The sequence below is a fragment of the Drosophila subpulchrella genome, chromosome 2L, assembly GCF_014743375.2.
Source record: "Drosophila subpulchrella strain 33 F10 #4 breed RU33 chromosome 2L, RU_Dsub_v1.1 Primary Assembly, whole genome shotgun sequence".
In the NCBI taxonomy this organism is placed as follows: Eukaryota; Metazoa; Arthropoda; class Insecta; order Diptera; family Drosophilidae; genus Drosophila; species Drosophila subpulchrella.
Genome location: NC_050610.1, coordinates 20,219,452 through 20,232,925, shown reverse-complemented (window position 1 = coordinate 20,232,925; position 13,474 = coordinate 20,219,452). Strand labels below are relative to the sequence as shown.

Below are 13,474 nucleotides of genomic sequence, written 5' to 3'. Positions count from 1 at the left end.
ACCTGGTGCCCTGGGTTTTTTGGAGTGGCGCTCGGTGGTTATTCGTTGCTGTCTAGGAAGATTGTGGCTCTGACACGACCCAGACGTGCAGTAAATGGAAGCAGGATGAACAGGTATTTTTGGTTAACATAAATTCATTTGGCTGTGGAAATTGAGAGTTTGGTTATGGGTTAAAGTGTTGATTTTATAACTCAATGGTTCTAAAACTTTTCCTAAATGTGAAAACAGGATGAACACTATTAAAGCTGTTTAAATGTAGTAAAGCCTTATAAATGGTTATTTTTTTAAAGGAAGATATCAATCTTGCTTTTCTTTTACCAAGTGAAAACTGAGAATAAAAAAGTTCCTCATATCTTTTGTTGTAAATAAAATTGGCCTAGCCCCAACTGGTGGTTGAAACAGACTAACCCACATCTGACAATCATTAGGCGTAATAAATTTCAGCTGTCATCCATCTTAAACCCTTTCAAAAAGACTACCTTCTAGTCCCCAACTCTTCCACGTGAATAACAAAGGAAAACGATAAAAGACAAGAGTTTGCTTCCTTTAAGGCTCGATTCGGGACCCATAAATGTGCAACATAATTCTCGGGGCCCTCAATCCGAACGATATTTTTATGCAAATTGTAATCAAGGAGCAGAGGGCACACAATCAGAATCACACATGGACATATGCCGAGCACAATTCGGCTCAATAAAAAGCGAACAAATGCCGCTTGGATAAGTGTAAAATTTACAATTCCAATTCCGCATCCGTTTTTTCAATTTCCCAACAGTTGTGCCGAGAGTCTTTAAAATCGAACAATGGGCTGGAAAATTGTGAGGGCTTAAGCAAGGGTCTGGATAACAATGGGGTTGGGTTAGGGACTTGAGGAACAATCCCGCAGATGTTTAACACATATTTTGCACAACTATTTAAGCCGATGATTTTGACGCCCAATCAAATGAAATTAAACATTTTCAATACCATTCGATTGGGGGATGCTATTTCTGGCATCTCTCACAGAAGTATCTCTAATGAAGCCATTAAGGGTTGGAAACCTTGCAGTTCTCCAGGTCCTTCGTCTTGGCATGTGTGTGGTTAACTTTCGGCAAACACAGAGGTCCATAAATGTTGTCGTTCCAGCCGGCAAATGAATAAATTATCAACTATACGAGGTAGGAAAAGTCCTTCGGCCTCATCTCTTTCGGGTAGTTGACTTCCCAGTTTGAGTGTGCTCTAATTGCAGCTCCTTGTCGTCGGGCCATTAGAACCCCGCACTAATGGCTCTCATTGAGGGGGTGGCTGGGCGGTGCTCCGGTAACTTAAAGGCGCCGGAAGCCACAGCAACATTAGCGCATAAAAAAGGCATTTGTAAGACATGAAAGGTACTCCGTCAAGCGAGTTGGGGCGGCAGGTGGAATACCACTCTGCCCACCAAGTCCAATGACACAATAAAGAAGGAAGAATGGGTATTACAAATAACATATACCCTCTAAGGCGGAAAAACCTTTATCAGGTCTTTTTAAAATATTATATTAAAATATTATAGGTAATATAGGTAAAATAGCTCTAAAAAGGAAAAACCTTGAAGAGATCTTTTAAAAATATTATAGGTAACCGAAACTTGAATTGAATTCCGTTTCAACTGAAATATTCAAGGTGTTATGTCAATTATGTTTTTGAAAAATGTGTAGATAGCTAAAAAATACTTTGCCTGGACAGAGAAAGCATTTTGATTAAATTTAATGTAATTCAGTAACAATTCTTTCTATATACCAGGCATATAACTTTGAACGGTTCGCCATCTTGCTTTTTGGTCCTCTTTTTTTTTTAATATTCCGGAATAATATTGTCTCGTTCTTACCCAGATTTATTTTATTCTCTCTTTTTCGATTCAAGAGATTTTTTTAAAGGACAAAATTTGCATTGTTTTATGATAAAAATCATACCTAATAAACTTAACTTGGGAATATTAAATTAATTTTAAGTGTTATTTTCTGTGTAAGATATTTTTCATTTTAGCCGTATTTTTAAAAATTATTGTTAATAGAAAATTCAATATGGAACATAATTGTAACTTAAATATTTGTGGTCAGAATAAACTTGCCCTTGCCTGTTGCTCGCGTTTTCAAGTTCAGCATACCCTTGGATTGCCTGGCAACGGGGTACAAAAAAGGAAGTCAAATCAATGCAGGTGTCACAAATGTCAGACGACAGCTTTTGGATCCCGTCCCTTTTGCCGGGAGGATATTAATGTCGCCAAGTGAATTGATGATGCCGATTGTTGTTGTCCCAGGGCATAAGCCGATTTGCCATCTTATCACAGGCGTGTCTCCATGTCTCCGACTCTGCCAGTAAATCCAACTCCAGTGCCCATCTCCCATCTACGACACCCAACGATTTCGATTTCAATCTCTGGAGCGAGCTTTCATAATGGGCTTCCCCTCCGCCGATTGACAGGCATAATAAATCATGTGTTATAGTATTAATCAAGCCGCCTTCTGGCTTCTGCTGCTGCTCTTTTGATTCCGATTGCCGAGCCAGCCTTTGTTGTCGGGATAATCGCTTGACATTTATTGCAGCTACCGCCTGTATTTACTGGATTTCTGTATCAACTTTAAAGCGACTTCTTCGAGTTGTCTTGGCAAAGTGTCCTTTAATTGCGCCTATTTTGTCTGCTGCCTTTTGGCTTTGCACTCGATTTGCCGGGCATTGTTTCTCTAATTGCCATTTGTCGCCAGTGTCCCATACAAGTGGGCAGCCCTTTTCGCCCAACTTTTCTGTCTGGCCGTCACATTAAGAACTTGTAAAGTTAAATTAAGTGTTTCGTCTAGTAAGCAGGAAAAAAGCAAATGGCAGCAAAAGCGCCAAGAAGCTGCAGAACTTTCGCAAAGGATAATTGCGGAGGTGGAAAGGTAGTTCTCAGTTCGGGTAGATACATGCAATGGGATCAGCATTCTTAGTAGATTTCTAACTTTAAAAAGTCAACTATAAATTAAAATAATAACTTATATTTCACTAAAACTAAAATTAAGTTATAAAACATTTAAAACTTATTAACATTAACTCGTAATGATATTTACATGGAATATCCTGCCTAACATTGCAAAACCCAATTGACTGCGTGAACTCCGATACCCTAAAGCCATAACTTGCTTTGAAAGTTGAAAACAAACGTAACCAAAAACTGTTTGCATTAATTATAAACACAACTAAAACATTCCCAAATTTTCAAAACCACCCACGCAATTTGCGTGTCCTCATTTCACCTACACCGCATTGCTGGCAATATTATTTAATTCGCAGACAGTTAATTGTAATGCAATTAAGAGATTAGCTGAGAATGCCATTAGGCTTTATTGTTCCCACGGACAGGACACAATGAAATGTGAACTCGGCTGGATGCATTCAGAGATAGCTGTTCATTTCTCTAAAAGATTCATTGTAATGCCGAAACACTTCAATCCTGCCTCCCGTGCGAAATACCTCAAATCAAAACGAGAATGGAATGCATTTTTCAATTATTTAAATGACAGTCAACAAATCTTCAGTGTTTACACGATTTATATAAGAGGCAGCCCCATTCCGATGAGCAATTTAATGTAATTGCTATCGAAGATGCTGGAGGACCTTAAAAGCCGAATCCGAATTATATAAAAGGCCGCCAAGGGCCAGGACAACTTGTGGGACGTCCACACGGTCCATTTAAATAAACCAAATGTTTGTTTTACCCATCTAGTTTGATTTCTTTTGCTCCATCTTTTCCCAGCTTTTTTTCGTACTCGCTCAAAATAAATGTCCCTGCATTTTATTTTGCTTTCCATTTGATTTGATTTTTAGCCTAGGTTTATCTGCGAGTGTCCTGTCGGGCGTCCTGGGACTTTCTTTTCCAGCTGATATCAGCAAAAATCGCAAATCAAATAAAGCAAATTGAATAAGAGACAAGTGCCACGCCTTCGCTGGCAACTGAACCTCGCATCCGGGGCGTTGGGCGTTGGGGGCGTAGGAGGCGTGGCAACGGCCCTTTGGTACAAAAATTAGTTGCTAGTTCCATTCGGCCATCGTTGTTGTAAATGCGAGGACAGAAATCAAAATGTTCGCATAAAAGAATTATCTGTGCTTAAGTTAGATTATCCCTGGGCCATAGAATCCAATTGGCAATTGAATGAAAAGATGTCGCAGATTCGATTTGCCAACTTTATTTTCCTGCCCATCGGTTAGCTCCCCATCCTGATTTGAAGTTCGAGTGCCACTTGAAAGTTGCCCCAGCCCCAGTACATCTCCTGTCTTCGGTTGCATTTCCTTTTTATCGAATTTCATTTGATTTTCTTTTTTGGGCTCGGGCAACAACAATGCTCATCCGAATTTTGTGGGTTTTTTTGGGGGCTGGCAAGGTTTTAGGGTTAGACAACTGTTATGGCAGCCATAAAGCAGAAAGTGTGGAAGGGGTGGAGCCCATTTGAGTTGTTAAGGATGGAGCCACTCAGTAAGGATGCCTGGAGTTTTGGTGTCTGATAAAGCCTAAACAGTTTGGAGACCGTAAATCAAGTCATACGTTTTATTTTTAACATTTCTCTGCAAGGTTTGAGTTTCATAACCCTTTCTTGACTGGAAAAAGCTTTAAGTGGGTTAAAAAAGCCTTTACGATTTTTTCAATTACATAGTAATACAATAGTTTCCAGCCTACAAAATATTTTTAAGGGCTATTCTTAAGTTGAGATCTATTTTTAAAATGGCACAGGAAGTACCAACTGATGTTCCATTCTAAATGTAATATAATCTTAAAGCATATCTATAAAGCTTTTCTTCTCCCGCAATAAACTTATTTCCATGGTTTAAAGCATCGAAAACAATATATTTATTCATGCCCCCCTAAAAATATTATATATCTTCCAGTTAGCACAAACGTCCAGCGCCGACCTTATCGCCCTTGTTGGCCTCCAATTCCTGGAGGACAGCAGATAGAAGACTGATTTCGCGCATGGCGAAGGTCATGATGTGATCGATCTCGTAGCTATGATAACTGGGTACAATATCTATAAGGAAGCGGTTAATACATGGTATTACTAAGTCGCAGGAATTCAAGGACTCACCTCGGCGCTTGCAAAGCATGCGGTAAAGAATCTGGATGCCGTCTAACATACGTTCCTTGTCGAGATTGTAGTGCGATGTGGTGTCCTTGCAGATGCTGAGGATCTTCTCCCATTTAAGACAAGTAGCTCGAGAGTTGACATACGAACGATCCAGTCGGGCCAAATCGTTTTTTAGACCCAGGACGGTCAAGGCCGCATCGCTGGTGATCTGAACCATTCGCTGGCGCATCTCTTCGATCTCGTTGAGTTTCAGGCTCTCCAGTTTGTTGATCTCCACCTGGGCAAGCACTTCAAAAGGAGTATAGTTATAAAACTATTTAAACTCTTGTAGAAAGTATTTAAAACTCACTTAGAGCATCGCAGCGATCGATGCAGTCCTTTGTCGATGTAAATATATCAGATACCTTGACCACCTCCTCCAGAACCCTTTCATAGGGCTGGAATTGTACGACTGTGGCCTTGAGGACGTTGCGAAAGGTGCCCAGCTCGGCGACGGAGATCTTGAACTCATCTATCTCCTTGGTGAGCTCTTCGTGGAGAACAGTCTCCTCGCGAATCGATTTGTCGGCACTGCGCTTCTTGTCGGCACAATCCTTGATGAACCCGTTGACCTCCACGAAGCGTTTGCGCAGGCGCTCCTGAATTTTATACATCTTACGGATGCGCTGCACATTCATTGCCGTCTGGCGTTTGGCATCTTTCAGAAGTTGCGACTGAACCTGTTTCATGGCATCGTATTCCCGCAGATTAGCTATATACAGCATTTCAATTGTATCCCCGGCAGAGTCCCAATTGGGCGGTTTTCTAAGGGGTATCACATATTATTGGCTTTTCTTCATTTGAATTCCTTTGAAATTGTAAGCTTACACGAAGAACTGATCCTGCTGGCGAGAGACGCGGTAATCATCGATGGCCACCTCTGGGTTGAGGTCCAAATCGCCGATCACATCGGTCTTTATGGTGGGCTTACGGCGCGGCATCTTGGCTTTTTAAAATATAATCTTTGTTCACGACTTGTAGTTAAATATTTAGGAATATTTGTTAGGCAATGTTGTGTCGAAGGGTTTATGGGATTTAATGAAAGTCTAAGAGCTGATAGTAAAGTCAGTGCTCTCTTGTGTTGAAGTTTCTCATGCAAATAGAACATTTCTGCTTTCTATTTCAAATATTAATAAAAGGATATTATAAATACAGTCACATATATTAAATAAACTGTATAACAAATTTGTTTCATTTTACATTGTTAATTAATTCTCCAAGCCATACTGTGACTAGTGCATTAATAATAGGTAATACATTATAGCACTGATAAATAAATTGGGTCATTTAAAAAGAAATATTTATGAAAGTTTAAACGGTACAGTTGCTATAACAGCGAATGGGTTTTTCTCACTCCCAAAAACCATTACCAAGGTGATCGAAAAACCCCCTGGCAACCAAAGTTATTTTTGTGTCAACCAAATAAAAATCATGTTCCAAGTAGGTCTTGTTAATTTTTATTACAAAACAATAACACAGTCCGAAAAGTAAACACACAGCACACGCAGCTACACATAGCACAAGCCGCAATATCGCGGAAACCAAACAAAAAAGAAAAAAAACACAACTTACACTTGAAGCCTTTGTTTTCGGTTAAGGGAACCAAGATGCCGCGCGTGAAGCCCACCAAGAAGCTCGATGTCCTGGGAAATCTGGATCTACGGCCCGAGGATGCCGTGGGTGACTATATAAGCTCGAAGCAGCAAAACAAGTTCTTTGTGTGAGTAATATAGTAAATTTCTGGTACCACAAAGTGGCTACACTCAATGATACCAATATTCCGATCTTAAGAACTCTATATTTAATAATTTGATTACAACCATTATATCTTAAGATCAGGATAATCATCTATATCTTTTTCATGTAGAATTCCGCCCAACTCGGACTCCGCGGGCGATTCCATCGAGTTGATTTACGTGAACAATCTTCGCGAGCACGATGCCATGCTCAAGTTGCAGGAGGAGATGTTGTCCAGCGCCAAGCGGCAGTCCAAGTTGAACACCGCCAGGCAGCGGAACATGTACAAGATCCAGGAGCGGCTGAGGAAGCGCTTCATCGAGGTAAACAGCTTCATCAAGGATTGTGCGGACAAGAAGCGAGTGGCTGAGAAGACCGCCCAGAGGGAGACCCTCTATCACAAGGAACTCGGCGAGGGCATTGAGAGCTTCATGACCCAGATCAGCGAGCTCAAGGCCTTTCGGGAGGCTCTCAAGGCCACCGTCCAGGAGTTCCAGCCCTACGAGAAGGTGCTCGACGAGGTGGTCAAGGTATCCGACATATTCGTGTCCCCGAAGGACTGCATCGATCGCTGCGATGCCCTAAGTAAGTTTTCAAGAACTTGCTTCTATATAAACGGATTAATGTATTTCTACTAGATTATAAATGGGTGGCATTATATTAAAATTAAAGATAAGCCTTTAGGATTGAAGCCTATCCACTTAATTATATTTCTTAACTTTATTTATATCTCTAACCATTGTTAAGTACTTGATTTCTTGATAAGTATGTATTAAAGGACTTGCTTCTAAATCATAAGTTCATTGTATTTCTATTTGTATTTAATTCATTGTATTTAAGTTATAGATATTTCTAGTTTAAGCGTTTAGGATATAGACTTCACCATTTAATAATATTTCTTAACATTATTTCCATTCCTAACTATTCCTTAGTACATGATTATTAAGAAACACTTTTTATTTTATCTCTAAATTATGTAATGATTTAATAACTATTTCAATTCATCTCCCTGCAGTGCTGGCTCAAGTTGAGATAAACAAACTGGAGCATGAGAAACTGGTCGAGATCGAAAGTATGCGGCAGCGTATGGTGCAGATTACCAATGAGGCGGCTCTTTCGGTGTTGGGCCTCAAAAATGATCTAGCCAGGCTGGAGAGGTCCTACAACGAGTCCCGGATGCAGTGTCTCAGGTGGGAGAAGATCCTGGCCACTACCAAGGATGCCATAAACAACAGTTATATGGAGAAGGAACGCACAATAGATGCGATTACCAATCTTCATCGGATTCTATGTCGTCGACAAGGTGAGATACTAAAGTACTAATACTAATCTGGTAATGATTTATTATCTTTAATGTTTTGTTTTTACAGACATACCTTTCTTTGCTGCTCGCGGTGATTTTGGCAAACTCTTAGATTCCATTAAAAACGAAGTAGAAATATTGACTGGAGTTATGAAGCAGATGGAATCATCCGATTCCGCAGTTAAGCAAGGTGAAGTCAGGGATCAAACCCTATGCTAAGCTGATGGAAAAATTCAAAGTATTCAAAGAATTTAAGCTTCTATAAGTTATAAAGCCAATAAAAATATTTATAAAATATTAAATTCAATATTACAGACTTCTTATGTATGATATCACATACTCTTTCTTAACTTTCAGCTGCGTCTGCAGTTTGGAGCGGTTATTAATCGTTCTACGCTCTGCATTCGGTTGTTAATGCCACTTTCTAATTGCTTTTACCTCATAAATCTTTCTCCTCAAACTTCCTCAATGCTGGTTCCAAACTTGGGACCGGGTCCGGGTTTTGTCGCGTCCTGCTCTGCAGTCATCATAAGTCACCAAATTGTCGGACACTCAAGACAAATGTGACACTGGCTTATTTAATTAGAGAGCTGCAGGCGGGATGAGTGGCCAGTACTTAAGCACCAGACTCTGTGCATCAATTGGACATTTAGCGCTGACTGCGCCAACTTCGCTTGACGGCTTTTTAATTACGTCAGCCCGGGAAAATGTTCCTCCTGCCATTTCCACTTCTCTGCATGACAATTAGCCGGTCTAAAATAAAAAAAATAAAATAAACGCCCTGGTCCATTGGCAATTCCTTTCTATTTTTCAGTTGGAAAAAACTTTTTTAATTACCACCGAAAAGAGACGGTGACAAAAAACAATAGTCAACCGTTCTGCCGACGGCTCTGATTTTCAATTATTTATTGACAGAAGTCTCGATTCGTCGTTTAACCTGTCCAACTCTTGACACGACCTCCGCCCTCTGCACAAATGCACAAGAAGCCTTTCGGTTCAACACTTTTGCGGAAAATGCAACTTTAATGTCTGTCAGCAGTCGGCTTTTATTTGAATTGTTTATGGGGAAAATGTATAAAACCATTTTAATACAGCATTTTTTAGAAGCACTTTTGTTTTATTTTAATTATGCACAAGCTACAAAAACATTAATTTCACATATTAATAATTTCGTTTATGAGTAGCGAATATTAACCACAAATTATGGGATTGACAATGCCCTAGGACCAGAAATAAATTTGAAATTTTCCAGAAACGGGCAATCTGGGAGATATTTCCTATACCCCAACCCCTTCGGGCTTTGACATCTTTATGCCATGTCGGCTTTTAGTCGTGTTTCGGATTCCAGTTCTCCAAAGACATTTCCGCTCTGGCTGGTCGGTTCTTTTCGATTGGATCCCATTCCCCGAAAAAGGTGTAAGAACTCGACCGAAGCTGATGATGTATGGAAACATTTTAATTAATGCTGACAGCTGAAAATGTCGCGGCCACCTTTTGTTGTGTAAATTTCATCGACTCGAGGCGTTGGACTCTATAATTATGATTGGATTTCGTTGCACGTTCCTCGCTCCTATTTCTTTCTATTTTCAATTTGCCTTACCCGTTTCCCCATTGAGCAGCACGTCAGTGAATTAATCCGCTTAGCCGTCGCATATTCCCCCCGGGGTTTACCGGACTAGACAGCCAACAGACCCAATACCAAACCCAGGCCCCAACCCAAACCCAATGAATCAGTTCCGTAGAAGGAGGAACCCGCCAGACGCTTGACCAGACGGTTAAGCCTTAATCCCTGATAGTTGTTGGCCCTTAAACTTTTCTAGGGTTTCCAACTTTTTTTTCCAGGTGTCAAGGTGAATGAATGGGACACCGGGGAGTTGGGCCTCCACTTGCCCGAGGAGCTAATTAATGGGGTTCAATTGTTCCGTAAATGCCTGGCATACGGCTAAAGATAAGCATTAATTGGAGATTATTTAAAGTGATGGGCTGGGAAAATTAATTTTAAGCAAATCATTGAAAAAGAGATGTGAATTTATGTTCAGTTTGATAGAAAGCTCATAAATAATAGTAATTTATGCCTGTGTAATATTCAGCTGTATTAATAGTTTGCTGATTATAAATTAAATACTGAATAAATATACAGGAATATAAAATCTGTTATGCAGTAGATCCCAATTAACGATTGAAATAAAGAGGTGATTAATCAATTGCTTAAAATATCATTTAAAACAACATTGATAAAGATACAATGTCAGCAAAGCTAGAACGTAATCCTAAAGTTAATAATAGGGAAAGCACAGCTGGATAATAAATAATTTAGGCGGAAATGAACGGTATTAATAAAAAGGCAATACGTTTTAAAATATCAAGATACTCAGAAAGCAATAATGATAATTCCACTATCATATTTAGATATATCATCGAGTCTGATCGAAATTCTGAGTTTAATAACAGGACAGTTAGATGATAAATAATTCAGCTCAAAAACCATCGAATCAATGGTCTCCAACGAGCAACCATCTTATTGTAAACCGAAATTTTTGTTTTCTTTTTGTTTAACGATTCCAATAAAAAGGCTATGCATTTAAAAATATCCTTGCCTGTTTTGAAGACATTCAGAAAGCAATGTTGATAATTCCACTAACTTATTTAGATATGCCACCAGAGCCTGAACGTAATCCTAAAACTAATAATGGGACGAGCACAGTCGGATAATAAATAATTCAGCTCAGAAACCATCAAATAAATGCTCTCCAGCGAGGAACCACCTCAATGTCAACCGAAACTATTGACCCTGTCCAAGTCGACGTAACCTTTGCTTTGCCCATCGGCCAGAACAAGTGAACTGCTCCCGACCAGTCAGTCCCACAGAGGGGCAGCAACAATTTTCATTGTAATAACAATATATAACACACAAATTTGAATAACAAATTAACCGGCACACACATGGGCACATGGGCACCCTGGCCATTCGGTGACATTCGGGATGTGGAGTCTTTGGGTCCTGTTCTCCTTGTGGCGTGAGACTGGAAATAGCCATTCGACTTGGGCTCCTGTGCGAGCCGCATACAACATGGGGCATACAACATGCAATATAATTGAATGCCTGCAGGATGTATAGACACACACACGTGTGTGTGTTTTCGCCATACACAATGTATTTCAGCCAGCTAGCATAGCCACAAAATATTTGCTTATGTGGCCCAAACCAGACCAGACCAGCCAGAGCCGAGAGTTAGAGCCCGGCCCAAACAGCTTTCGACCAACAGCCAAATGTGACTTTGCAGCGTCAACTTCAATGTTGCATAAATCAACACACCGACGATGGCGCTGCCAATTTTGTGGCTCTATATCCGCCCCCGCCCCCTCTCCCGCACCACTGAGCCCCTGAGCCACCGAACCACTGCACCACCACCACCACCACCACCACCGTCTACTTGATTGAATATTTCAAGCTATGCATCTTTAATAATGCTCCACGACGGCGATGTCGATGTCGATGACGTCGCCTCGGGCCAGTTTGTGGCACCAGCCATGCAAATGCAAATGTGGCGACTGCAAAATGCAAAATGCAAAATGCACAGTGGCCGGGGATGTAATTTGGGCGTTTTTTCCTCTTCCTACACTAAACTGACCGATGTCTAAGTCAGCCGCCACGTCCCAGCTCACGGAGCTAGAAACGCCTCCTAATCAAACCCGACTTGACTTTTATTTTCTACGTGCTGACCTGTACCCTTTCTTGGGTATATTACCTATATCTAAAACAGTCAGACTGTTGACAAAATTGTGTATCGGACAGAAAGGCATAAACAAAGCATAATAAAAATATTTTATTTCAGGGACAAAGAATACAAATTATTTGTACAATGATTTTTGCTGATAAATGTCAACACAGCTCTATACTTGTTTATTAAAAAAACTATATATTTTATTTTAGGTACCAAGAATAAGCATATTTGTTACTATGATTCTTAATGATAAATGTTAAAATCTCTTTACAATTCTTCATAGGGAAAAGTTAGCGCAATCGGAATAAAAAAAAAAATTTTTTTTAGTCTTTTAAAAAATCAGCCAACTGGAAGACAAATGTTAAGGCAGTAGACCACTGAAATAAGGAAAATTATTTTTTTTTGGGTCCATTATATTAGTTAAATAAAGGTTAAAGAGTATATAAATTACTACAGAAGGAAAATAAATATAACAGCTAATATAAAATTATACTTGGATTTATTTTTAAGAATATATTAAAAATAGTAATTAATTCTATAAATAATTTTGGTCATAATTATGTTGAGCCAGCTATAAAATATTCGTTTGTATCCATCTCAAAGAACATTATTTAAGATCTCACATACTCGTATAATACTAATTATTAAACGTTATATATGATTTCAAAAAAAAATCATTTGTAGTTTTTATCACGATTAACATCTTAGAGTATCCGTGAGTTCTCCACAGCTGTCATCTTCTTGCCGCCCTAGAACAACTTTAAATTTTGAATTGAGCCTGGGTCTCGGTTAAGGTTTCCTTTTCGGTTTCGGTCTGGCAACATCTAATTGAATCCGACCGCATCAAGATGAAGTTCGTCTTTGGCGACAGTTTTGTTTGGGGTTTCCCCTCCCTGGGCCCTTTGGGTCCATCTACTTTGTGTGTGTTTAGTTGACCGCAGTCAAAAATAGCTTTGAAAAACTTTTGGCTGGCAAAGTCTCGCCTGCGGAACAGCTCAGAGCTCAGAGCTTCCAGATCCCATATCCCAGCTTCTCTCGGTCCCTCGGAGAAAGATGATGCGATGCCGGTTGGATTTTCGGTTGCTGGCATCTTTGTCAAAGTCAAAAGTTTGTCATAGTTCAAGTTAATGTTCTGTGACTTTTCGCAGTTTTCTTTTCGTCCAGGCAAATGAACCATGTTTCGGATGATGTATTGATGTATATGGCCAACAGTGGAATAAAGATAAACTTTTAATAAGTTTGTCAATTGCTGGCATGGATTGCATAAAGGACTGGGGTGAAGAACTTTTGTGGCTAATAGAAAATCCTTGAGTAGGAAAGACCTGTAGTGGACTTATCTCTTTTCCGACATTTCAGTTAATTAAAATGTTGCATAAAAATCAGCTAGTGCGGCGGCTAATGCTATTATTTCAGCTACTCGTTGCGTATACGCCATGTTGCAGTCGCCTGAAACGGCAACCAATCGGCTTAGTTCGGCTCAGCCGGGACTACGGCTAGAGCTCTATCTCCAAGATCCAACGGCCAACAATGGGTGAATTTAATTACGCCTCTGCTGTATATTGTTCGCCATGGCCTAGGTGAGCTTCATACCCAGC

General features: G+C 39.9%; 2 protein-coding genes across 2 annotated transcripts; one reads left to right on the top strand and one right to left on the bottom strand.

The window, feature by feature from the left end:
* Nucleotides 1–4,816: 4,816 nt before the first annotated feature.
* On the bottom strand, nucleotides 4,817–6,158 carry LOC119547486. The gene is made up of 4 exons (XM_037854375.1): nucleotides 5,943–6,158; nucleotides 5,425–5,879; nucleotides 5,076–5,363; nucleotides 4,817–5,018 (listed from the first exon to the last, which is right to left on the bottom strand). The coding sequence occupies exons 1-4, from the start codon at nucleotides 6,053–6,055 to the stop codon at nucleotides 4,879–4,881; spliced, it is 996 nt and encodes a 331-aa protein (XP_037710303.1). The 5' UTR covers nucleotides 6,056–6,158; the 3' UTR covers nucleotides 4,817–4,878.
* Nucleotides 6,159–6,565: 407 nt separating this feature from the next.
* LOC119547478 lies at nucleotides 6,566–8,456 on the top strand. The gene is made up of 4 exons (XM_037854362.1): nucleotides 6,566–6,834; nucleotides 6,982–7,436; nucleotides 7,867–8,154; nucleotides 8,222–8,456. Exons 1-4 carry the CDS (start codon nucleotides 6,722–6,724, stop codon nucleotides 8,371–8,373), a joined length of 1,008 nt encoding a protein of 335 aa, XP_037710290.1. The 5' UTR covers nucleotides 6,566–6,721; the 3' UTR covers nucleotides 8,374–8,456.
* The last annotated feature ends 5,018 nt before the right edge of the window (nucleotides 8,457–13,474 follow it).